At 36.3% G+C, this 24,358-nt stretch overlaps 5 protein-coding genes across 13 annotated transcripts; all 5 read right to left on the reverse strand.

Annotated features, from left to right (window-relative positions):
• Positions 1-8: 8 nt before the first annotated feature.
• On the reverse strand, positions 9-4,117 carry LOC135165603 (odorant receptor 13a-like). 4 transcript variants are annotated; one of them, XR_010299535.1, is made up of 9 exons: positions 3,185-4,116; positions 2,214-2,658; positions 1,833-2,154; positions 1,671-1,770; positions 1,486-1,596; positions 1,012-1,167; positions 872-938; positions 268-800; positions 9-143 (listed from the first exon to the last, which is right to left on the reverse strand). XR_010299535.1 is itself a non-coding variant. In XM_064127051.1 (8 exons), exons 1-7 carry the CDS (start codon positions 3,191-3,193, stop codon positions 888-890), a joined length of 1,194 nt encoding a protein of 397 aa, XP_063983121.1. In that variant the 5' UTR covers positions 3,194-4,117; the 3' UTR covers positions 205-800; positions 883-887. The 4 variants fall into 4 exon arrangements, 3 of the variants coding, with proteins under 3 accessions (XP_063983121.1, XP_063983120.1, XP_063983119.1); XM_064127051.1 differs by lacking the exon at positions 9-143 and having other exon boundaries at positions 205-800; positions 883-938; positions 3,185-4,117; XM_064127050.1 differs by lacking the exon at positions 9-143 and having other exon boundaries at positions 205-787; positions 3,185-4,117.
• LOC135165406 (uncharacterized) lies at positions 3,644-11,151 on the reverse strand. Its single transcript, XM_064126671.1, has 12 exons — positions 10,600-11,151; positions 10,253-10,541; positions 10,100-10,199; positions 9,798-9,908; positions 9,536-9,691; positions 9,230-9,274; positions 5,144-5,579; positions 4,775-5,063; positions 4,617-4,716; positions 4,363-4,473; positions 4,132-4,287; positions 3,644-3,779 (listed from the first exon to the last, which is right to left on the reverse strand). The coding sequence occupies exons 1-12, from the start codon at positions 11,138-11,140 to the stop codon at positions 3,729-3,731; spliced, it is 2,385 nt and encodes a 794-aa protein (XP_063982741.1). The 5' UTR covers positions 11,141-11,151; the 3' UTR covers positions 3,644-3,728.
• Positions 5,654-9,210, reverse strand: LOC135165606 (uncharacterized). 2 transcript variants are annotated; one of them, XM_064127055.1, is made up of 8 exons: positions 8,508-9,210; positions 8,318-8,426; positions 7,732-8,182; positions 7,370-7,655; positions 7,205-7,304; positions 7,007-7,117; positions 6,635-6,790; positions 5,875-6,572 (listed from the first exon to the last, which is right to left on the reverse strand). In XM_064127055.1, the coding sequence occupies exons 2-8, from the start codon at positions 8,339-8,341 to the stop codon at positions 6,522-6,524; spliced, it is 1,179 nt and encodes a 392-aa protein (XP_063983125.1). In that variant the 5' UTR covers positions 8,342-8,426; positions 8,508-9,210; the 3' UTR covers positions 5,875-6,521. The 2 variants fall into 2 exon arrangements, with proteins under 2 accessions (XP_063983126.1, XP_063983125.1); XM_064127056.1 differs by lacking the exons at positions 5,875-6,572; positions 6,635-6,790 and adding an exon at positions 5,654-5,867.
• Positions 11,152-11,296: 145 nt separating the features above from the next.
• LOC135165605 (odorant receptor 94a-like) lies at positions 11,297-15,113 on the reverse strand. Of its 5 annotated transcripts, none has more exons than XR_010299538.1 (8): positions 14,541-15,113; positions 14,028-14,478; positions 13,384-13,612; positions 13,214-13,314; positions 13,015-13,133; positions 12,674-12,829; positions 11,962-12,612; positions 11,297-11,420 (listed from the first exon to the last, which is right to left on the reverse strand). XR_010299538.1 is itself a non-coding variant. In XM_064127054.1 (7 exons), the coding sequence occupies exons 1-7, from the start codon at positions 14,562-14,564 to the stop codon at positions 12,562-12,564; spliced, it is 1,188 nt and encodes a 395-aa protein (XP_063983124.1). In that variant the 5' UTR covers positions 14,565-15,113; the 3' UTR covers positions 11,874-12,561. The 5 variants fall into 5 exon arrangements, 1 of the variants encoding a protein (XP_063983124.1); XR_010299537.1 differs by having other exon boundaries at positions 13,384-13,669; XM_064127054.1 differs by lacking the exon at positions 11,297-11,420 and having other exon boundaries at positions 11,874-12,612; positions 13,384-13,669.
• Positions 15,114-15,307: 194 nt separating this feature from the next.
• LOC135165408 (uncharacterized) lies at positions 15,308-24,213 on the reverse strand. Its single transcript, XM_064126672.1, has 20 exons — positions 24,083-24,213; positions 23,473-23,923; positions 22,802-23,087; positions 22,638-22,737; positions 22,444-22,554; positions 21,519-21,674; positions 21,452-21,462; positions 21,337-21,355; positions 20,399-20,849; positions 19,750-20,035; positions 19,579-19,680; positions 19,381-19,498; positions 18,901-19,195; positions 18,033-18,091; positions 17,039-17,489; positions 16,680-16,965; positions 16,412-16,511; positions 16,194-16,304; positions 15,980-16,135; positions 15,308-15,920 (listed from the first exon to the last, which is right to left on the reverse strand). The coding sequence occupies exons 1-20, from the start codon at positions 24,116-24,118 to the stop codon at positions 15,870-15,872; spliced, it is 3,636 nt and encodes a 1,211-aa protein (XP_063982742.1). The 5' UTR covers positions 24,119-24,213; the 3' UTR covers positions 15,308-15,869.
• Between the last annotated feature and the right edge of the window lie 145 nt (positions 24,214-24,358).

The raw sequence follows: 24,358 nt of genomic DNA on the forward strand, positions 1-24,358 counted from the left end.
TCACGTTCTGTTTATTTATCCTTCCAATCTACTGCCCACAGCAGCTCCTAAAAGTACTATAGTACTCCAAAAATCGAGATTAGAAGCTGTAGGTCTCGTCGTTGATTAGATTACTTAATTTCACGAAATCAATACACCTGAAGCTGAAATCTCAAAGGATATGCATTACATTACGTGAACATATCTAGGAGAACCATTGCGTCTTGTTATCGATGTAGACAATATAGCAACCTGGGGAATGGCCAGAATTCTAAAAAACAAACTTACGTAATACAACGATTCCTATCGGCTGAAGAATGGAGGAGATCGTTAGACACTTCCTTAGCTGGCATTGAACTCTCCGGAATGTTTAAGAAGGGAAAGTCCCAACGTTCACAATTTACATTCCGGTTCAACTCCCCTTATTACGGTACAATCTATCATTCCAATTAATTACTGAATACTCCTTCGTGGCCAGCTCATCGCAACTTATTTAATTAGTTTCAATAAATTCCAAACTAATATTTTCAGCGAAAATAAGGGACTTATATCCCAAGCCCATATCTCTCGACTCGTCATGTTTTTGGTAAATTGGTTGGTGAGATGGACACGAAAAAGGATATTTTTTTTCACTATATCATCATTTAATGCAAGTTTTTATCAAATTAAAAAAAAAACCACAAAACTTTAGTAAGAACGTGCAAAAATAATGGCATAGAAATGTATTAGTTTCGGCATCAATAGTAGACATAATCCGGTCCATATTTTCAAGAAGTTGCAATGGTTGCAAAGTGAATCCTTTTTTTTTCTGGGTTGTCATCCTGTAATGTTGGGAAACATCTGAATTAATTACATAAAATGCATCCCACCTATTTTTGTCATTAACAATCACCACTGCATTACGTTGATTAGATAACAGCGCGTAGTAACGACAGATATCCTACGCTAGTTTTCATGACCTGCATTGATTATTGCATAAACATATCAACAAATCAATCCTGTGACGGGATATAAAACATGACAAGTTCTTACTGCTGTTAATGTAGCCAGACTGACGATCGTAAAGCCTCCTGCATTCAAATTTAATGAAGTCTGGGATTGTTTAAGACACATTAAAATTATTCTCTGGAAAGCGGCTGGAGCATTGTACCATAGACAATCGTAGAATGCTCTCTCCAAGTTCCGACTCTACGATATATCCCAGTATTTTCTTTATTGTATTGTCCAATAAAAAGAAACAATGAACATACGGAGATCGTAGATATTTTAAAATTAATTGAAAAATTAAAATGAAACAAAATTTTTTTTTCTATCACAGCCCCAATCCTGACGCTTCCTCTGTTAGTTCCATCTTCTGGAGAACTGCATGATTGTTAAAATAATCGGACAACAATTCCCGATTTCAATTTACACGAATTGTCCCATAATTTTTATCTACGATCTCATTTTCCCTGTTTCCTTTTTTATGGAGATGTTAAAATTCACTAATGAATGTATTTTTATTACCTCAACAACAAGAAAGTTTCCAAGCAGACAGTTAACAAAGACCATTCCCGAAATAACAAATGTACATACAAAACATCTGGTGCCCACGACGTAATTACCACGCTGCATGTTCTAAAGATAATTAAATTAAAATCATGCAGTTGTGAAATAATCGAGTAAATGTTATTTCTCATTTGACAACATACAACTAGCCCTTGGTAATTGGTCAAGCACAGGAGGAATGTTGAAGTTAATAGAAATGCCGCCAAATAAAAACTAAATATGCTGCTAATCCTTTTGTTCATCCTGAGTACAGTTGACAATGAATGACAGCCAGAAAAATTGCATATACTCGTGTAATAAATTACCAGATGATCTGGTTATGATGATTTATAACTAGTCCAAGGTCTTTTTGCAAAGCACGGGGATCACTGGTTGATAGATTCTCAATTCGAGATGACAACAACGATATTTGTCCACACAGATGAAATATCGTGAGAATATATAAAAAATCGATATTCACGCGAATGAAAGTGTTGTTTACCAACAGTAGTGCTATAAATATAAACGACAAAAAATATGTCCATTCATTGTTGATATGGTAGAGTTGATAGAGGTCCAATGGTAGGGGATAGGTTTTTGATGAGCTCGTAACACTGGAGTTGACACTGGAATCGACAGACGAAGCATCTACGTTTCAAAAAAAATTATGAAAATTTATTTCCTGTGACTTGTTGGAGACCATTCACCTGACAAACGTGATAAAACTGGTATTATGCAGACTAAGCACAGATAGGGTACCAAGTAATAGGTAGCTATTGTAAATAATGTATCAATAACGAGATTATATTTTTCCAATACTTCTCTCTCCTTGGCATGTTTGTAGTGTCTCGGATGGCACTGATTTTTCATAACTTCGATTATGGTGATTATGCTGTCATTGTAATAGCTCAAAGATCCGAGACAGAAGGCCGAGGTGAGGAGACCTACGCTATCCATCAAAATAGCTAAAACATACTCAATATCATTGATGTTAACAAAGAGATTAGTATATGTCATGATCACTTGATAGACGACACCAAATAATGACACGTAAAACCGCACACCCCAGGTACTCGTTTCGATACCGATATTGGACATCATCCATTTCATCCGCTCAAAATTTTTTAATGATTTTTTCCAAAAGGCCGCATCCTTTGGGAATTGATAATTATATAAATTGGACTTGCAGTAGAGTTTCCTTTATTTTCCACTTTCGTTCTTTATCTTTCCTGCTTCTCTGGGCTTCTTCGCTCATTTGTTATCCATTTCGTATTTTTGTTGTTAACGTTACGCGTGTTGTATTTCCGGAATTTATTTCTCCAATAAAAAATTCCTGTATTCTATGATGAATTTTTTAAAAAATCCATCAATCAATTGCACAAATTTTTTAAAAACACAAAAGCTATAATATAAAGAATTTTTTAAAAACACGAATATCATCATTTAGTCACGTCAAAACACATTCAATTAAACTAAATGCAATTGATAATCTTTATAAAATGAACGAGGAAGCAGTGAAAATTGGAAAAATTTGTTCGGTAAATTCTGGAGTTATTTTTTGGAGGAATATTATCCGTGAAACTTTTCTCGGAGAAATAAACTCCGGTTCTAAATCCAACACTGGGAAGATAGAGGGAACTCGGCTGTGCTGATACCCTGAGGACTCATTGAAACTCACGTCTGCCATGTCGCTTACAGATCGCTCAGCCTTCTATTATTGACTTGTCTGCAATGACAATTTTTCTGTCCCCCATTTCGCAGTTTTTCCCATACTATGATGTTACAATTGGTGGTCATTTACCAGACAGACCAGAAAGTCAGTTCTGCTGGATTATGTAATTATCTTATAGCGCTCGGAGGCGACTCGAGACGTCGCTTTTTTTTCTTGAACGCACGTGACTACGAGATATGAGTTTTGATTTTTTTTCACCCAATGCGATTATTTGTTAGCTGTTTTGCCATCTGCGTGGACGCCTTCAACTTCAAGTAAATGGCACACGAAAGACTGTCATGAAAATTTTTTGATTTTGATTATGGAGAACAAAAAAAATTACGGAAGAGACACTTCTGACGTTGACATTCGCCCTTTGTTACTCGAATAAATTTGAGTCCAGAGTGGATTTGTTTCGTTTGAGTGAAATGATTTAACGAAAAGTGAGATTTATATCAATTTCACACTACAAGCGTCCTATTACATACTCAAATGGTGTACATCCTCTGGATTACATAACAGTTCTTAACAGTGATAGATATCCTGCTGTAGTCTTCATGACCTACATCAAAGAGTCAATATACACATTGAACATTTCATACTAAATCGTTCAATTCCTGACAGTCATGAGAGACTCAGACACGAATATTTGACAGGTCCAATTGTTCGTAAAAAAATTACCAAAAACTTTTGGAAAATGTTAATTGTACTATCGAAAACATTCTTCACTCAATTATTTGATGTATTCTTCAGACACATCATGAACATGATTTAAAAATTATATGAAGAATTTTTATTTTTGGCAAATTAGAGTACCGAAGTTTTTTTTTTAATGTGTATAAAATTTCGACCAAGAATTGATCGATTTAGCGTGTATTTAACGATAATATTAAAAAATTGTAATTATATCTCACGGCTGTGAAGGTAGGGAAGCCAACGATTGTGAATCCCCCGGCACTCAAAGACAGTGGTATTTGCGATCTTGTCAATGACACGACGAGCATTTTCCGAAAGCTGCAAGATGCGTCATACCACTGACAATTGTAAAACGCTGTCTCTAAACCGGAGCTCTTTAGAGTTTTCAAATTATCAAAATTCGTCACCGCAAAATGATTACAAAATCAATCTCATCATCATTTATCTACCTGAGCAATGAGGTATTCTCCAAGTGCACAACTCACTAGAATTTCAACCAAAATGGCAAATGACCATAGGAAACTCATAGCAGCGTCAAAATAATTCCCTTTCATAATGTTCTGAAATTTCCAAGAAAAAAGGCAATTTATTGTGCAGCAAGAAATCAGTTTCATATCCTAAATCCTCCTCAATTGAAATATAAAAACCAGGTGCCGCATAAGTGCGACCATTTCTAAGTGAACAATAAAAAATTATCACCTACGTCTAATAATTGATAACTTGTCAGGCACAGAATGAACGTCGAAAGGAGGAGAGATCCACACAAATAGAAACTGAAAATTTTCCGTATTTCTCTGCCAATTCTGTGGGACAAAATTAATAGATAAAACAAATATCACAGACAATAAAAAAAAAATCTACCGTATGAGATTTTGGTAGCTTGCAGTTACATCTGCAATTGCACTTTCTAACCGAAGTGGATCAATGGTTTCAAAATTTTCAATGTCATTTACCAAAACTGCTATTTGCCCACTCAAAGAGAATATCGTGATGACGTACAAAAAATCTAGATTCAATCGTACAATAACATCGATGACTATCAACAGAACTCTGAAGATATAAGTTGCGAAATATGTCACTTCGTTGGTAATTGTGTAGTATTCGTAAAGATGTAATGGAAGAGGATACTCTTTCAATAATTTTGCATTATCTTTATGTTTGGGCAAGCATTTGAATAATCCATTGAGTTCATCATTCCTCATATCTGAAGACATTATTATTCCAACTTACCTGCTGGTCTTCGAACCAAAATTGGAAGAAGAGCAGAAAATATAGCGCACGGTATCATGTAAACACGTAATATTCCAAATAATTTTTCAATCGTTGAATTATAAATATCGACTATTACCCTCTGTTTGTCGTTTCCCCTGTTCTCTGAATTGTTCTGAATAAATTCGATAACATTATGAATCGATGTCTTGTGAAGGCACACCACTGAGAAACACAGACCCACGATAATTACACCAATAGTGTCAGCTAAATTATCAATTATATACGCAGGATTTCCCATATGAGTAGCAATATCAGCAAACAGCAAAATCCATTGGTAACCGATGCAGAAGAAGGAAATATAGAATTTGAAATTCCGTTTATTCGATCCAACACCAATAGCTGACATTGTCCATCTCATCCATCTGAGTATTTTGATTGATCTTATTGATAATTCCTTTAAAAAATTTATAAATTCAGTCATCCCTTCAGGTGATTGCTACTGGAGGTCTTGGTACTCACGTCAACCATGCTGTTCACGAGTCGCTGAATCGTACCGTCTTGGAGTCAAGAGGCACCTGTCGATATGACTCTTCCACGTCCAGTGGGAACGTCGAATGGATACAATCGTCGTCACATGATTGTATGTATAGCAGAATTAACGTTAAAAGGCCTTTCATTGTGCAATTTTCTTATAGCTTTCTAGTGGAATCGGGCTGGTCTCCTCTGCTGTTGCTCAATCTGTCTGAAAAGAAAACTACCTGGTGGAAGTATATTATGTGACATTCTGTTGATTTTCTGATATATACGTCAGGTCTGGAAAAAGTTCTGATTCTAATTCCTAAATATTCTCCAGGCTCTCGGAATTATTGGCTTCTGTTTCTGGAGTGTAAAAAAAAAATATAAAGGTGCTGTCATACAAGGAGACAACAACATTCGTAACTCCTGAATGAACGGTAAAATTAATTTGTTATTTAGTTATTGCTGGGGGAATATCTGAAATAATAATTTTCCATGTAATTTTCTTTTTCTACTAATATATTAGTGATATGCTAAATACTGGACACTTTGCAAATAATTTATTCCTATAATGTCGTTTTGTATTATCAAATTCAAATGAATTATCCACCTAGGGAACTTATAGACCTTACGACTACCTCCACATGATAGAATGATTTATTTATTTCCGACGAGATTCGTTAACTATCAACGGATCAAGGTTTAGTGAACCTCATAGGCCCTAACTTATAACTAATACGTTGACAAATACTAATTTATTCTGTCGGTAATTACTAAACTGTCCATATTAATTCTGTAATCAGTCATGTTAGACTTTTAACTCATTAACTGTTACTACGTGACTTCAATATTCACGAAATACTGCAGTAGCTTCCATTCATCAGAGCATTGCTCGCAGCATTGAAATGTACGCCATAGACGATCGTAAAATCTGTTGAAAATTAACAATATAAAATGAAATAGTGTAGTGTAAATATTTTTCATTATTCTCACGTTTATGAAACCGCTTAGTGTGAATTTGAAAAATTTTCCCGCAGTCATTTCCAAAGGAATCTGAGCTCGAAGTGTGCAAATGATCAATGATTTTCGCCAAGACATTGGCCACTTGTGAACATCACATTCTCGAAACGCTTGAAAAAGATTTACAGCCTGAAAAAGTTTATGTAAAATCATAAAAGTTCAGCCGATGACTGTTGTTCATGCAATAACGACGATTAACTAACGAATTTCACATTCGTTGTCCCGAGTAATACACATAATACATTAATACAAAATTAGTTATGATTTTACAATTTAATCTGTAACTTGTCTTTTCCACTTTTTCAATGCAGAAGTCGATCCAATTAATTATATAAAATTACGTACCTCAGTTTGTAGACATTCTCCCATGTAGCAGTCTGTGAATATCATGATCATCAGAGCCAACAAGAATGATGCAAAAGTGATCAGGCCAACTAAGAAGGAGTCTTTAAGATTCTAAAGCACAAAATTGATGACGATCCTTATCACGGTAATTCACAATTGCCAATGAATACTTTCTACAGATATAGATTATTATATTACAATGAGAACGTTGTATGAGCATAAGGCGATGAGAACAGTTGTGTTGAGCAGTTCGATTACAAGATAAACGGTCGTGCTGTCATTGAGATTTTTCGTGACCCTTTGGAGAAATGTTTATTACTCACGTTCTTACACATAAAAAATTATACCAAAATTGAGATTCACCGAATCAACGTAACATGTTTATCAACAATCCGACCAACAGCTTCACTGATATCTGTACATCTTTCAGGATCAAAATTCCTGATTCTGTGAGCGAGAATCGATAATTGAGCACAAATTTCGTTGATCAATAGGAAATGCGTGGAGTACGTTGATGTACCACATAGCCCGGTGTACATAAGGGGAAAATCAAAAAGATATACAATTATAGCAATATAACTTTGCGAGATATCGAAGATTGGCGGGAATCGATAGGGCGGCTGAAGAGGAATCGTCTCATTGTGCAGACCTTCGAAAATAAATTTTTTATTAAAAATATGTAATCAAACTGTCGGTATCCCTATATCTGTAAAAACAGAACTTACTTGCACTGAGATAATCCATAAGTGGAGTAAAGTACCATGAGAGTGTACACACACACATTGGCCATATCAGAAATCGATGGAATCTTTGAGAGCTCTGACTGTGTCTGATGAATATTTCTATTTCCACTGAATCGTTGAAATTCGAATACTCACGAAATTGTTCAATTTCTCTGATAACTTTGTACATTACTGAGCTAAAACGCCAGGTAATGACCCGCGAAAATCCCACCAGCTCAACACCCGTTACAGCGAAATTATCAATAACTGTATCAAGACTTCCGAGGACCATGAGTAATTCAGTGATTTCCATCGATAATTTAATCACCCAATATGTTAGATATGCGGTGAGTTTGATGCGACCACTGGTTGTCACATTTATGGGCCACATGCCCATCCAGACTAGTGATAAACTCACATTGTGCCAAACCTTTTTAGCCTTCCTAAATTTTTCCTGAAACGTAAAAATGAGGTACATCAAGCCTATACTTGTGTACTAAAGTATTACTCTGATTGCTATTGATAAAAGTGAGAATAATTAAATTAAAATGAAATTAAAATTAAATTATTAATCAATGAAAGCACTTACATCTAACTTTGCATCTGGCATCATTGTAGAATTTAGAAATAATGCTGATCAAATCCGAACTGAAGTGGCATCAACTCCACAGAAGGGCGACTAAGTTGCGTTGGGTGACCTGCGCATTATAAATTTTAAAAGTTTTAAAAGTTCATAACTTATGTAGATTCAATTCTTAAATTCACAGAATTTTTCATACATTTTCGTTCGATAATCGATCTGCGTGTGGACATGCGTATTCCAGAATTTTTTTAAAAATCTCTTCAGTGTATAAAGAATCAGCAATTGGTGGGGTTGGAGTCATCAAGACTGCGATTTTGAAAATTTCACGTAAAATAGATTATAATAGAAAATTCCAGAGATTATTGATAATATTCCTGAAAACGTTCTGCATCATTGCTATCAGAATAGTAACATAAATGTTCCAGTACCTGTCTTCCTTCCAGTGGGTTACTCATTAGTAACCAATTGATTTTTAAAAGAATAAGTGAATGATGATCCCAATGAACTAAATTTGATGGGTCTGGTGTTCTCAAAAAAATTTCGTGTCGATTGTGATAGACGATGGATCATGGGTTAGAGTCATGTGAGTATTGCAAAATTAATTAAACTATTTCTCACGTTGAATAGCTCGCATGTTGATAAAAGTGTTACATAGAGATTAAACAATAAATTGAATAATTTGTAGTCGGATACGTTATTTTTACCGAGCATTCAATACCTTTAACTAGACTTTTCGTAATTACTATGAGGCATTTTTTCTCACTTGGAAATTACGGAACTTTCACATAAGTTTTATTGAGCAATTATTGAATCACTGTTTTTTTTTCAAATGGCAATTACTTTTCACCTCCCCTCCCACCAGATCTGTAAATTGTAATGCATTAAATTTTCTAATGCTCAGTCACTTCATTCTAAGAGAAAAGATCGTAGAACCGATAAGTAAGCCATTGCAGTTTTCACCACCTGAATCAGAAAAATGAAACTGATCATTAATTTTAAGTTTATTCAGAAAGAGAAAGAAATAGATTTCGAGGTTTAACTGTATTCTCATAATCTTTTCTTTGATTCGATGTCTAACAAACTTGAAACATCAATCTAATATTCTCAATTCTTGTGATAAAAAAGATTCACGAGAATGTGGTAATTGTAGTTAATCTGCGAAACTATTTTCTCTCAAACAATATTTGTTTTTCTCACTGGTTAGTTAAAGCGAAAAATACTAACATCTGTCAAAGTCCTGAGACCAAATGACGCGAATTTTCCAGCTGTTAAACCAAGAGACTTCTGGGACCTTGCCATGCACAGAATAATAACTTTTGCTGTTTCCGGGGTCATTTCATACCATAAGCAGTCGTAATATGCTTCACACACCTTGTTACTCTGTAAAAAAAAACCCCTCGTTTTTATCGCAAAGCGATTGTAGCTTTATCCGAGGAAATCGAAGTCAAAGTTACAATTAAAGCTGAAGAATAATTTGGAATGTTACCTCCGTAACTAAGCTTTCAGCGACCACACAATGGGAATACAGCACCAGAAAGACCAGGAATATGAAGACAAAAAATGTTGCGAGATCAGCAGTCTGACCTTTGGCGTAATTCTAAAATCAGATGTCTCCACACAATGCTCATATTCATATCTCATCACAAAACACCAAAACAACATTTCTCAAAATCAGTAAATTCAACTAAATCCCAGTTTAATCCCACCCAGATCAAAGACCCCGAACTTAATCAAGAATTTGATTTTGGTGATAATTACGGAAAGCGAGAGAAGCGGAAATTAATATACCACTAGTAACTGATATCCAATGATGCAGACCAGAGCTGTTGCTCCTACCAGATGTGCCAACAATGTTTCGCTGAATGCTTCCTTAATGTTCTGTCCCATCCTGAAAGGCAAAGGAAGAATTAAATACTCATCATCACGAATGGATTATCTTACTTCAACAATCGGTTATGCTCGATGATGATTTCTCCCAATTCGGCTCTACACCTGTCCACATCTGTCCTCACAGAGGATATCCTCATAGCAAGAACCGACAGTCTACCACTGACGTGAAAGACAAGAGTCACCATGAGACAGTCTGCCGCTGTCTGGCCTAATCCACTTACAAAAACGAATGGGAGTTGTGATGCATAGGTGATGGCATAGGTCCGAAAATCGTCAATTTCATGGAAAACGTGGAATTGATATGGCAGTACAAAGGGCATAGTTGCGTTGACTGCCCTATCTATTCCCAAAATCACTTCAATATCATTATCACAACAGACCTTCTCCATCAACCTTACCTTCATTCTCCGCTAGAGGTGCTGGACTCGTTATCGGTTTAGCATAATATGAAACAGCTGTCATCGTCACGAATGCGCATAATAATTTGACAAATAACTTTGCCTTATTCATATAATCGAGGAAAACTTTACTCTCCGCTGGATTTCTGTAGGTTTTCGCGTCGTAATCCTTGAACACTTCATTGATAACATCACCGAGTTGTCGATTATATAATTTTAGCATCGCCATACGCACAAGGATCTGGGTAAATGCCATGTTCTCTGTCAAATTTTCAATGACGTGCTCGAGATTATCAATGAAAAGAAACAAATCAAGATATTCGCACATCATATTGTAGACAAAATATCCAAAATTTATGACGAAAATTATACTATTTGGATTTCGTGGCCACAGCCCAAGTGCTGATAGCAGCCATTTGTTCCATTTCAATACTTTGATTGCCTTATCAAAGTCTTCTTGATTGTGTTGAGAAAAAGACTGATGATGATTGTCTTCATTAAGAATCCAGCCATTTCTCGCTTGAGTTTGGCCACTTGACATTGCTGTCAAATTCACTTTCTTTGTGATGGATTACCTCGCGACTGCTGGAGGTACAATGGTATAGAGAGTGAAGAGGTCGAGCCATCCGATCACTGCGTACGCAGCCAGGAGAGTAGGGGCAATTAAAAGCCTCCATCAGGGTAATTGCACAATTATCTTTACCCCCCGGGGAACTTCTGCACCTGTCCTGCTGGGGATTTTTTGCTAGCCCTCGCGCTTTATTCAGTCTATACTTAGAAAGCGCTATAATATCCGGATTATCCAAACGTTTGCAATATTCCTGAAATCGAGGCATTTAAATTATTTATTCTATTTAATAAGTGGAATAAACCGAGGATTAGTTGAATTAGTGAACTAATTAGGCAATTAATAGAGATTTTAAATGATGGAGCTCGTATGTCGGTCATATATGCAGGATCAAGATCATGAAGGGATGGGATTTATTTATTTTACAGGGTTAACTAAATTTATTGTGGGAAATATTTTGACATTGAAATGTAGTCAAGGAACGTATTGTAAACGTCTCTGGAAAGTGTGGAAACACTTGGGCGGTTTATGACCGAAACAGCCCAATACGTGGACAAGCTAAAGGACAAAAGGGCCTTATTTTTGGGTCGGACCTCGCACCTTGGAGAAGCCGAGGGCGGAGGCACTGTGGAACGGTCTCTCGAGGAAAGCACACGGGTTTTCAAGCCAGTAGTCTTTTAACGTGAGTTTTCCTAAAAATTGCTTGTGACCAAATCGGAGTAAATATTGTGACCTTCGATTGAAACGTGAAAGTTATTAATTACCTATATAAGTGCTAATATACTTTTACTTACTTTTACGATACTTTTTTTGAAACGAGATAGGTATTTTAATAGTTAACGGGAACGGGAATTGGTCCAACACCCAGGAAATATATATTTTACAATATCTTGAGTGAGTTCAGTTTCATAAAATTATTGGAATGAGGCCCCATTCAAAGATTTTATCTAAACGAGTGAAGTCCTTCAATGAACATTAGAAGATCTATCGACATTCTCCCATTGAAGAATAAGAAATTTAGGAAAAATAAATAATCGGTAGTGGGGTTGATTCAAGTTCATGTGAAATATAGTCATTCTCATGAACAATACTAATGAATAATAATTTCAGACCGTCTGAGGATGACTCCATCGCAGAAATATAGTTATGAAAAAAAGTACTTTTTTCACGTAAATGAATATTTGATAAAAATAATTTTTTTCTCACTCTACTCGCTCCCTCAATACATCAGTTCGTACTCAAGAAAATATTTATTACATTAACACCCTGGTATTCATAATTCATTATAATCTTCATAACCGAGCAATAACCCGTTGCTCGTATTTTTATATCATTACATTTCCAGAATTTAGCATTTGATATTTAACACACGCGAAGACAATAATCCACTGAGTTTACGTCGTTGCCCTCAGCATTGAGTAAAACGCAATGATTGATTTCATGGTCTGTAAAGAATGGCAATGAGTCGAGAGAATTCATTATGAAAGCAATAATATAAATATTAACCCTTGTGAAACTATTCAGAGAAAACTTATAGAACTTTCCAGCAGTAAGTTGTAATCGTCTTTGAGAATGTATGATACATATTAAAAATGATTTTTGAACTGAGACTGGCAGATTGGTCCAATTGTTGTTATAAAATGCATCGGATAGATTCACCCCCTGAAATAATAATCACAACAGTGGATCATCCGCCAACTAATACTGGCCTACGATGTTAATCAATTTATCGAGGCGAAGCAAATAAAAAATCTCATATATTCGAGATATATCTGTCATATTCGTAAAATATAATTGCAGCTTAAAATCCAGTGCTACATATAAGTATTATACTTATTATATTATACCTCATCCTCCAAATTCTGACCCATATAGCAATTTGCAAATATGATAAGTAGCATATTCACAATGTACATTCCAGAGTTTACCATTTTAATGCGGTTCTGGGAGCTGGCACTTTCTGAAGCATGTTTTTTAAAGAGGGAAATATTGAATGAGATATAAAATTTATAATGAACAATTAGGCACTTCTTTCTAATTGTATTACCACCATTGCGTTGTACATCAGCAATGCAAGCGTGACACTTACGGCGAACAGCTCAGCCAGAAGGGAAATATGAGTACAATCACTCAATGATTTTGCTACACTGAAAAATAATTTAGCTATTATGGATTATTCAGTGTAATATCATGACGCAATATGATGGTTTACTTACTGAAGTGCTGTGATATGTCGTTCAACAATGGGACTGAGCACCTCCTTCGTATGACCCATTCTATCGACCTTAAAATTCCTCACTTCGTAACTTACAATGACTAATTGGCATCGAATGTGATTTATCAGCGTGAGATATACAGAGTAGGATATCATGTAGCAATAGCAGATGTACACCACCGGTATTTCCATGATATGAACTATTAATGCCACCTCGGCTCTTTCCGTAGCTACAAATTCAGGCATTCGCCAAGGAGCTTCATATATGAATGTTTCGTTGCGAACTCCTTGGAGATGGTAAATTGGATACAATCACAGAGTTTTTCTAGCGGAACAACTTTTGAGAGAAAAAGCGTGATAATTGTGAAATGGAATATTTCAATTTTATCAATAGTTTAATAGTTCAAATCAAATTCTGCAAAACTTCAAAGAAAATAACTGGAGAATATTCAGTGACTGAGTAGTAGAATTTATAAATTAATTTAAATAAGTGAGACTTAATTTTGAAAGTAAATAAATTTTTTCAACCCTTCGCGTAGGGAAGACACTGCGCCTCCTTAAATGCAGATGATGTGTTATAAAGTGTTTTCTTGGGTATGATGATAAGGTAAATTAATCCAAGTCATTTACTTAATTGGCACTTACTAGCAAGAAGATAGTTCTGAATGGGTGTCAAGTACCAGGAGGTGCAAGCAACGGCAGCGCACCATAATAGAACTTTGAAGCATCTCTCGCTGCGTTCACTGTACTCAATAAATATTTCCATCTCCCCCGTGTCCTTGAACTTATTCCGCTGATGCAAATCCTCCAATGTTTCGAGCACTCGACGCATACTACCAGCGAATCGTGGTAAAGCCAGCCTGACGATTATAGCTATTTGTAAAGCGGTCATCATAAGATTTTCAACGACTCGCTCAAGATTCCCAAAAACCATGGCAAACTCAATCAACTCCATTCCAATTCGATAAAAATGATAGATAAAATACATAATCATTCTAATGCGACTGCCCATCGTTACATTTACTGGCCACATTCCTAACAGCGACAAAGGTCGACTCACATAATCCAAAATATTCTGCGCCTTGATAAATCTCCCCTAAAAAGAGTAATGTTTATAACATGAAACCGATTGATACTCCAACAGCAATAGAACTTCACCTCTAAATCTGTGTCCGATAACATCGTGCAGTAAAGTACAACTTCAACAGAATGGAAATGCTATTCAGCTTTTGCGCAATGCGAGTTGTGGGGTCACAAGAACTACCCTGTATTTGGTATTCCACTGCATGAATAATCGATAATTGCTGTTGAAAAACTTCTCAACCCTCGATCGAAATTCGATCATGCGCGTAAATTCAGTTTTTTAAACAATCTTCAGTTCATTGCGAGCATGTGAACAGTGAGAGTGCTTTAGTTTGAACCTTTTGATAAGTGTAATGATACCCATCAGCGAAGGACACGTAGGTTCCCCTTGTATTCGTTGCCGAAGAACAATTCAAAGATATAAACCTCCGATTGGGGACTGCTTTCATTTTAACAATTTTACAAAATAATCAGAATTTATAAAAATTCTAGCACTCAACTTCAATTTTTGTTGCACAGCTGAATCCAGAGATTTTGCATTCTTATATTATGGGTGAAACTAGAATGTCCGGCTTCTAAATTGTTGCCCTCAACATCGAGACAAAGGCCATTGACGATTTCATGATCTGTAAAATATCACAAATTAAGGAGCGTTAATTTGAAATAACGTTAAAATTCTTACACTCGTAAAACCACTCAAGGAGAACTCGTAGAATTTTCCGGCTGTGATGTGCAGGGGTGTTTGAGCACGCAGCATGCAGATTAAAAATGCTTTCTGATATGGCAGAGGTAGATTACTCCAATCGTGTTCGTAGAACGCATAAAATAGATTCACAGCCTTCATTAATGCATCACAATTAATCGATGGATAAGGTGTCCCAATGTTTCAACTAGGTAGCATTTCAACTGCGATATTTGAACTTGTCTTTACCAAAGTGCTCAATTTTCATACGACGTACCAACAATTTTAGTAAAATCAGTGGATTTTAAGGAATCTCACGACATTTCAGTGATATTTTTTTAGAGCGAATTGAAAAAATAATTACTCTTCGGAAGTCAATGGTTATTTGTCAAAAATATGTTTTTTTTCGTTGCAACCGAGGGACTACTCAGAATTTTTGACATGATAATAATAAATTACTGGAATCTCGGCGTCACCTCGGGCTGCCAACTGCACACTCGTTGCTAGCCTGTCGCACTTGTATCGAAATATACTATTTGTCATCGTGTGCAAAAAATGTGGAATGGCACAAGGCTCGTACTACAGTACAAGAGCCTTTGCGTTCACACGAAATGATTTCAATAGCGTGCACTGAAAACCGTACCATTTATTTTCATAAACAAAATATGCCTACACTCTTCAAGTTTGATTTTCCAAGCTTCCAATTTAGTTGATAATTTTCTTTAAATAATTCTCCTCAACATTGAAACGTATGCCATGGATGTCTTCAAGATCTGGAAAAGAATAAAAAATATCAGTGAAAGTGAAGTAGCTCGCAATCTAACAGTCTTACACTGGTGAAACTTTCCAATGAAAATTTGTAGAAATGTCCGGCTGTCATTTGTAACGGAGTTCGAGCTTGTAACATACACATTATTTGAGCTTTCTGGAACGATCGGGGTAGATTGTGCCATTCGCATTCTCCGAGAGTCACAAAGAGATTCGCCGCCTGTTAATTAAACACTAGTTTGACAAAATGTTTGACATGTTGTGACTGTTCATCGTACCTCAGTATCTAGACGTTGACCCATACTACAATTGATATAGACAAGGAATACAATAATGAGCATATACAGCAAATAGTTGAAAAGTAATACCTTTTCACTGGTGCTAATATTCTGAAATTAATCATGAAATCATCATCGATGGTGCATGAAGAATACAATTTCATAGAAATATAATTATGTAATTAAAGTATGTTCACAATAGATGTGTCACAAATTACCACCACGATGTTGTACGAGCACAATCCAATCAGGAGAGTTGTGCTGAAAAGCTCAAATAGCAGATACAGACTCGTACAGTTGTCCAATTGGTTTGCTACCCTCAAGAAATATAATAGTTTTATCACCACATCTTTCTACCAACACCGAGAGTATGAAAAATCATGGGAATATCAAGACAAATATGATCTCTATAATATCAAGACAAATACGTTCTCTATAAGGATATGCCTTCATTGAAAGGATAATTTTTTTTTTATTCGTACTCACTTCATGATCACGATATGCTTCTCAACGAAACGACCAATCACCTTCCGAATATCAGACGACCTGTCCATCTTGACACTTCTGATTCTATGAGAGAGTATGATCAAGTGGGCACAGATGTCGTTGATGAATGTGAGATGTATGCTGTATGTTGTTAGATAGAGAACACCAGAATACAGCATTGGTAATTCATAAATATAGACACCAACTGCCACATCGGACCTGGACATGTCAATGAACGCTGGCATGCGATAAGGTGCCACGAGAGGAACTGTCGTATTCTGTAGGACTTTGAAGAACGACAACTGTTAGCACGAAAATTCTCAGGGACATGTGATCCGCAATGGAAAATTCTCACTCACTACCAATAATGTGATAACCCAAGGGTGTCATGTACCAGGAGACGGTGCACAGAATCACTGGTGGCAGCATGAACTTCTGGAAGCTTTTAGAACTTTCTCTGTGTTCAATGAAAATTTCCGTCTCCATGGAATCATTGAAATTGTCTGACGTATGAAGTTGGTTCATTGTGTTGATGATTTTACGACTCAGCCAGTGAAACCGGAATGTCGTTACTCGTGACATTAAAACTATCTGAGTACTTGTCGTCATGAGATTGTCGACGACTTGTTGAAGGTCGTCAAGAACTGTGACTAGTTCAATCAGTTCGAATATCATGCGGGACCCATGATATAGGAAGTAGATGAAGAGTTTTAGCCGGCTGCCAACTGTCGGATGTAGTGGCCAGAGACCTAGGTGCACCAATGGCAAGCTCACTTGAGACAATACGTCCTGAGCCTGTCTAAATCGCTCCTGAAAAAAAAAGATCTAAATGAACTTTCTCACGGTAGCAGGAGCCCTTTATTTTTCCGTGGTTAGAAGGATATTTTTGCTTTAGTGTAGGTGTAATTTAGATAGAAAATGTCTCTTGGCACTCGCTGGGATGAAAAATAATTCGTTAATGGAGTATGAACATGGAGAGAGAAAATTCTTGAAAAATTACTTACCTGTTTTGTAATCTGCCAGTCAGAACAGTATTCAGTAAAAATGACGGAACAGTTATGGGTATTTATTGGAAAAAATGCGGACCTGCTCGGTGATTTTTACTGAATACTATTTTGATGGGCAAATTATGGAACACGCGTGTCATTTTTCAAGAATTTTTCACTCCGTAAAACTGCCCGGAATCTAAGATTTTTCAGAAGGTGAAGGGAATGTAGAAATTTTTTTAACGAAAAATATTCTGGAATCGCGAGGATAATTTTTCCGATTACGAAATATTGTATAAATAATTTGAAAATATTTATTTCCCAAATTCTCTTCCGACATCGTCAATATTCTCCGGCAGAGATTCACCTCTAGTTCACTATCCGGTGTCATTGTCGATTGAATGAAGACTGAAAACAGGGGGAACACTGGGAAAACTCAAATGCCTGGGTGACTAGTTGTTGCTGAAAGCCCATAGTTTATGCAGACCATTTTCTGAAACGTCTTTTGCATTAACAATCTGCAATCTCAGGTAGCTATAGTGGGGAGATACTGATCAATGATCGATCAGCTGGCATGCGCACAAATTTTTCGTGCTGTGGAAAACCTATCAGTCATAGAGGAATCTTCCAACAGTAAAGACGATGGAAAATTACTACATTAGCTGGGGAATCATCTGCGAGATGCGAGAAAAAGGAGAGACAAGGAAGGACCCGAGGTGCTTTAATAGTTAACGGGAATGGGAATGGTTCCAACACCCAGGGAGTATATATTTTACAATATCTTGAGTGAGTTCAGTTTCATAAAATTATTGGAATGAGGCCCCATTCAAAGATTTTATTTAAACGAGTGAAGTCCTTCCATGAAAGTTAAAACATTCATCGAAATTCTCCCATTGAAGAATAAGAAATTTAGGAAAAAGAAATAATCGGTAACGGGGTTGATTCAAGTTCATGTGAAATATAGTCATTCTCATGAACAATAGTAATGAATAATAATCTCAGACCCTCTGAGTTTTGAAAAAAAGCCCTTTTTTCGAGTAAATGAATATTTGACAAAAATAATTTTTTTCTCACTCTACTCTCTCCCTCGATGCATCAGTTCGTACTCAAGAAAATATTTATTACATTATTACCCTGCTATTCATAATTCATTATAATCTTTATAACCGAGCTATAACCCGTTGCTCGTATTTTTATATCATTACATTTTCAGAATTTAGCATATGACATTTAACACACGCGAAGACAATAATCCACTGAGTTTAAGTCGTTGTCCTCAGCATTGAGTAAAACGCAATGATTGATTTCATGGTCTGTAAAGAATGGCAATGAGTCGAGGGAATTCATTATGAAAGCAATAATATAAATATTAACCTTTGTGAAACCATTCAGAGAAAACTTATAGAATTTTCCAGCAGTAAGTTGTAATCGTCTTTGAGAATGTATGATACATATTACAAATGATTTCTGAACTGAGACTGGCAGATTGGTCCAATCGTTGTTATAAAATGCATCGGATAGATTCAGCCCCTGAAATAATAATCACAACAGTAGATCATCCGCTAATTAATACTGGCTTACGATGTTAATCAATTTATTGAGGCGAAGCAAATAAAAAATCTCATATATTCGAGATATATCTGTTATATTCGTAAAATATAATTGCAGCTTAAAATCCAGTGCCACATATAAGTATTATACTTATTATATTATACCTCATCTTCCAAACTCTGACCCATATAGCAATTTGCAAACATGATAAGGAGCATATTCACAACGTACATTCCAAAGTTTATCATTTTAATGCGGTTCTGGGAGCTGGCACTTTCTGAAACATGTTTTTTAAAGAGGGAAATATTGGATGAGATATAAAATTTATAATGAGCAATTAAGCACTTCTTTCTAATTGTATTACCACCATTATGTTGTACATCAGCAATGCAAGCGTGACACTTACGGCGAACAGCTCAGCCAGAAGGGAAATATGAGTACAATCACTCAATGATTTTGCTACACTGAAAAATAATTTAGCTATTATGGATTATTCAGTGTAATATCATGACGCAATATGATGGTTTACTTACTGAAGTGCTGTGATATGTCGTTCAACAATGGGACTGAGCACCTCCTTCGTATGACCCATTCTATCGACCTTAAAATTCCTCACTTCGTAACTTACAATGGCTAATTGGCATCGAATGTGATTTATCAGCGTGAGATATACAGAGTAGGATATCATGTAGCAATAGGAGATGTACACCGCCGGTAGTTCCATGATATGAACTATTAATGCCACCGCGGGTCTTTCGGTAGCCACAAATTCAGGCATTCGCCAAGGAGCTTCATATATGAATGTTTCGTTGCGAACTCCTTGGAGATGGTAAATTGGACACAATCACAGAGTTTTTCTAGCGGAACAACTTTTAAGAGAAATAGCGTGATAATTGTGAAATGGAATATTTCAATTTTATCAACAGTTCAAATCAAATTCTGCAAAACTTTTAAGAAAATAACTGGAGAATATTCAGCGAATGAGTGGTGTTCTAGTGAAATGGAATTCATAAATTAATTTCAATAAATGAGACTAAATTTTAAAGGTAAATAAATTTTTTCAGCCCTTCGCGTAGGGAAGACACTGCGCCTCATTAAATGCAGATTATGTATAATAAAGTGTTTTCTTGGGTATGATGATAAGGTAAATTAATCCAAGTCATTTACTTAATTGGCACTTACCAGCAAGAAGATAGTTCTGAATGGGTGACACGTACCAGGAGACACAAGCAATGGTAGCGCACCATAATACAACTTTGTAACATCTCTCGCTGCGTTCACTGAATTCAATAAATATTTCCATCTCCCCCGTGTCCTTGAACTTATTCCGCTGATGCAAGTCCTTCAATGTTTCGAGTACTCGACGCATACTGCCAGCTAATCTTGGTAAAGCCAGCCTCAAGACCATAGCTATTTGTAAACCGGTCATCATAAGATTTTCAATGACTAGGTCAAGATTCCCAAAAACCATGACAAACTCAATCAACTCCATTCCAATTCGATAAAAATGATAGATAAAATACATAACCATTCTAATGCGACTGCCCATCGTTACATTTACTGGCCACATTCCTAACAGCCATAAAGGTCGACTCACATAATCCAAAATATTCTGCGCCTTGATGAATCTCCCCTAAGAAGAGTAATGTTTATAACATGAAACCGATTGATACTCCAACAGCAATAGAACTTCACCTCTAAATCTGTGTCCGATAACATTGTGCAGTAAAGGACAACTTCAACAGAATAGAAATGCTATTCAGCTTGTGCGCAATGCGAGTTGTGGGGTCACAAGAACTACCCTGTATTTGGTATTCCACTGCATGAATAATCGATAATTGCTGTTGAAAAACTTCTCAACCCTCGATCGAAATTCGATCATGCGCGTAAATTCAGTTTTTTAAACAATCTTCAGTTCATTGCGAGCATGTGAACAGTGAGAGTGCTTTAGTTTGAACCTTTTGATAAGTGTAATGATACCCATCAGCGAAGGACACGTAGGTTCCCCTTGTATTCGTTGCCGAAGAACAATTCAAAGATATAAACCTCCGATTGGGGACTGCTTTCATTTTAACAATTTTACAAAATAATCACAATTTATAAAAATTCTAGCACTCAACTTCAATTTTTGTTGCACAGCTGAATCCAGAGATTTTGCATTCTTATATTATGGGTGACACTAGAATTTCCGGCTTCTAAATTGTTGCCCTCAACATCGAGACAAAGGCCATTGACGATTTCATGATCTGTAAAATATCAGAAATTAAGGAGCGTTAATTTGAAATAACGTTAAAATTCTTACACTCGTGAAACCACTCAAGGAGAACTCGTAGAATTTTCCGGCTGTGATGTGCAGGGGTGTTTGAGCACGCAGCATGCAGATTATAAATGCTTTCTGATATGGCAGAGGTAGATTACTCCAATCGTGTTCGTAGAACGCATAAAATAGATTCACAGCCTTCATTAATGCATCACAATTAATCGATGGATAAGGTGTTCCAATGTTTCAACTAGGTAGCATTTCAACTGCGATATTTGAACTTGTCTTTACCAAAGTCATCAATTTTCATACGACGTACCAACGATTTTAGTAAAATCAGTATATTTTGAGAAATCTCACGACATTTCAGTGATATTTTTTAGAGCGAATTAAAAAAATAATTACTTCTCGGAAGTCAATGGTTATTTGTCAAAAATATATTTTTCTTCATTGCAGCCGAGGGACTACTCAGTCCCACATTGAGTGACACCACAACTTCATTTTGAAGTCGATTTCAGATGAATCGAGTCATGATTTCGGTGATTGGAACGAGGACACGATTTCAGTGACTTCAAACTACAAAACCAATGACTTTATGACTTCACATGAGCTCATTTGATTCCAATTGAAATGAAGTCATTGGAATCACATGAGAGGGTTTCTTTTGTTCTCCTAATCATTCGATATAGAATCGATACTTGACTTCACTGACTGAAAGTAATTTCAGTGAGTTCAATTGATTTGACTGATTTTAATTGATGTCAGGAATGACTTCAAAGTCAAATTCATCAATTGAAATCACCTGATTTTAGCGACTACGCTTGATTTCAAATCGACTTCTAATTGATTTCATCATCGACTGACACCATGAAAAAGTTTGTAGCCCCTCGGTTGCATCGGCTGAACATTTGGGAGTTGAAACATCACCCAGTTGATAAGGCATCCGCAGTTAATTGACAGATAATACCTCTTTCTCTAAACACTGACTCATGTAGCAATTGGCAAATACGAGGACTGTCATGAAATACATGTAGACGAAAAAATTAATGATTAAAGCTGTTTCACTCAGACTAATGTTCTGGAACAGGTTTTTAAGATTATTTCATCGTGGTATCAGCCACAATTTCAAAACAATGTCTCATATCTGGAAGTTTATATTACCATCATTATGTTGTACGATAGTAATGCAAGTGTGAGAATGGTATTGAGGAGTTCAAATAGCAGATAAATATGAGAACAATCGTCTAACGATTTTGATATACTGTGAAAATACTTTTCATTATTTTCTGGTTCTTTCGAATGACTTCACGGTGACTCTGACTTACTGGAGTATTTCGATATGTTTTTCGACTATTGAATTAAACAACTCCCTCATTGTTGTCACACCATCAACTTTCAGATTCCTGATTTTATAACTCATGATGACAAGTTGACTCCGGATATGATTTACGAGGGTAAAGTATATGCAGTAAGTCAATGAATAACAAGCAGTCAAATATGCCGCTGGTATCTCGATAAGATGAAGTAACATTATCACCTCGGGCTTGTCCATCCCCTGGAACGGAGGCATTCGCCAAGGTGATTCGTATGTGAATGTTCCATTGCGAATTTCTTCAATAAAAAAATTCAATATAGATTATTAGCCTGAGAAATTGTCTCCTAAGACGATAATAAGTCTCCGATATAGCGTCAAATAACAATGTCTTTTAAATATTGTTTATCATCTCAAAAGAATCGACATTGTCTGACTATTCGTTGACCACCACCTAGTAGGTGATGTTTAGTGAACCCTCAATTAATCTGTCAATCTTCATAGATTGTTGATCGACACCCAGTCGATCGCCGATCGATAGAAAAATGGGGAATTGAAAATAAATTCGTTTAACAGTTGGTGGTCCTCAATTAATTAATATTCAGGCACCTTAGTAATAGACTTTGGTGTCTGATTGCGAGGCTAGAGTGATCACCAATAAATATTTCTGTACATATTACTTACTTACGATGAGATATGTTTGAACCGGTAGCATGTACCAAGAGATGCACGCAAAAGTAGCCGCCCACACCACTATTCTGTAACATTTTTCGCAAAGATCGCTGTATTCGATGAAGATCTCCATTTCTCTGGTGTCATTGAACTTGTTGCGTTGATGCAAGTCAGCCAATCCGTCCAGCACTCGACGCATGCTCGTAGTGAATCTTGGAAATGTGAGTCTCATCATGATAGCAACTTGGGTTCCAGTTATCATAAGGTTTTCAATGACTTGTTCAAGATCCCCAAAAACCATGAAGAGGTCGATGAATTCCATTCCCATTCGATAAATGTGGTATGTGAAGTACAATATCATTCTTATTCGACTGCCAGTAGTTACGTTCACGGGCCACATTCCCAAAAAGGCAACTGGCCTACTCACGTAATGCAAAACATTCTGGGCCTTACGAAATCTCTCCTGAATAACAGAAAATTATGGAAAAATGACACATGATTTTTTATGCAGAATAAGTTCATTCATTTTGTTATACATATATATTTCAAGATGAAATCTCGTCTGAGTTTGGTGGACAATTCTCAGCAGGAAAAAAGAGCAACTGTTAGCGGGGAATCCTACCTCTAACTCAGAGTCTGCTGTCATTGCGAACTGCATTCTATCTGAAGTGATAGAGATACCGTTATAGGCGGACAGCCCTCTGGTTCCTGCGCCGTACGGAGTTCCCGAAGCCCCATGGTTTATGTACTGGATTCCCCAGAAATGTGTTGCATTAACAATTGAATTTTCACTCGTAACTCCCCTTCCACAGCTGACGGAAAACCATTCATGCGCACAACTTCAGAGCTTTTGAAAGCTCGTCAGTTGCTCATGTAACCATGAATGGTCTGGTTTTCA

This window comes from Diachasmimorpha longicaudata, chromosome 8, assembly GCF_034640455.1.
Source record: "Diachasmimorpha longicaudata isolate KC_UGA_2023 chromosome 8, iyDiaLong2, whole genome shotgun sequence".
NCBI classification, from domain to species: Eukaryota; Metazoa; Arthropoda; class Insecta; order Hymenoptera; family Braconidae; genus Diachasmimorpha; species Diachasmimorpha longicaudata.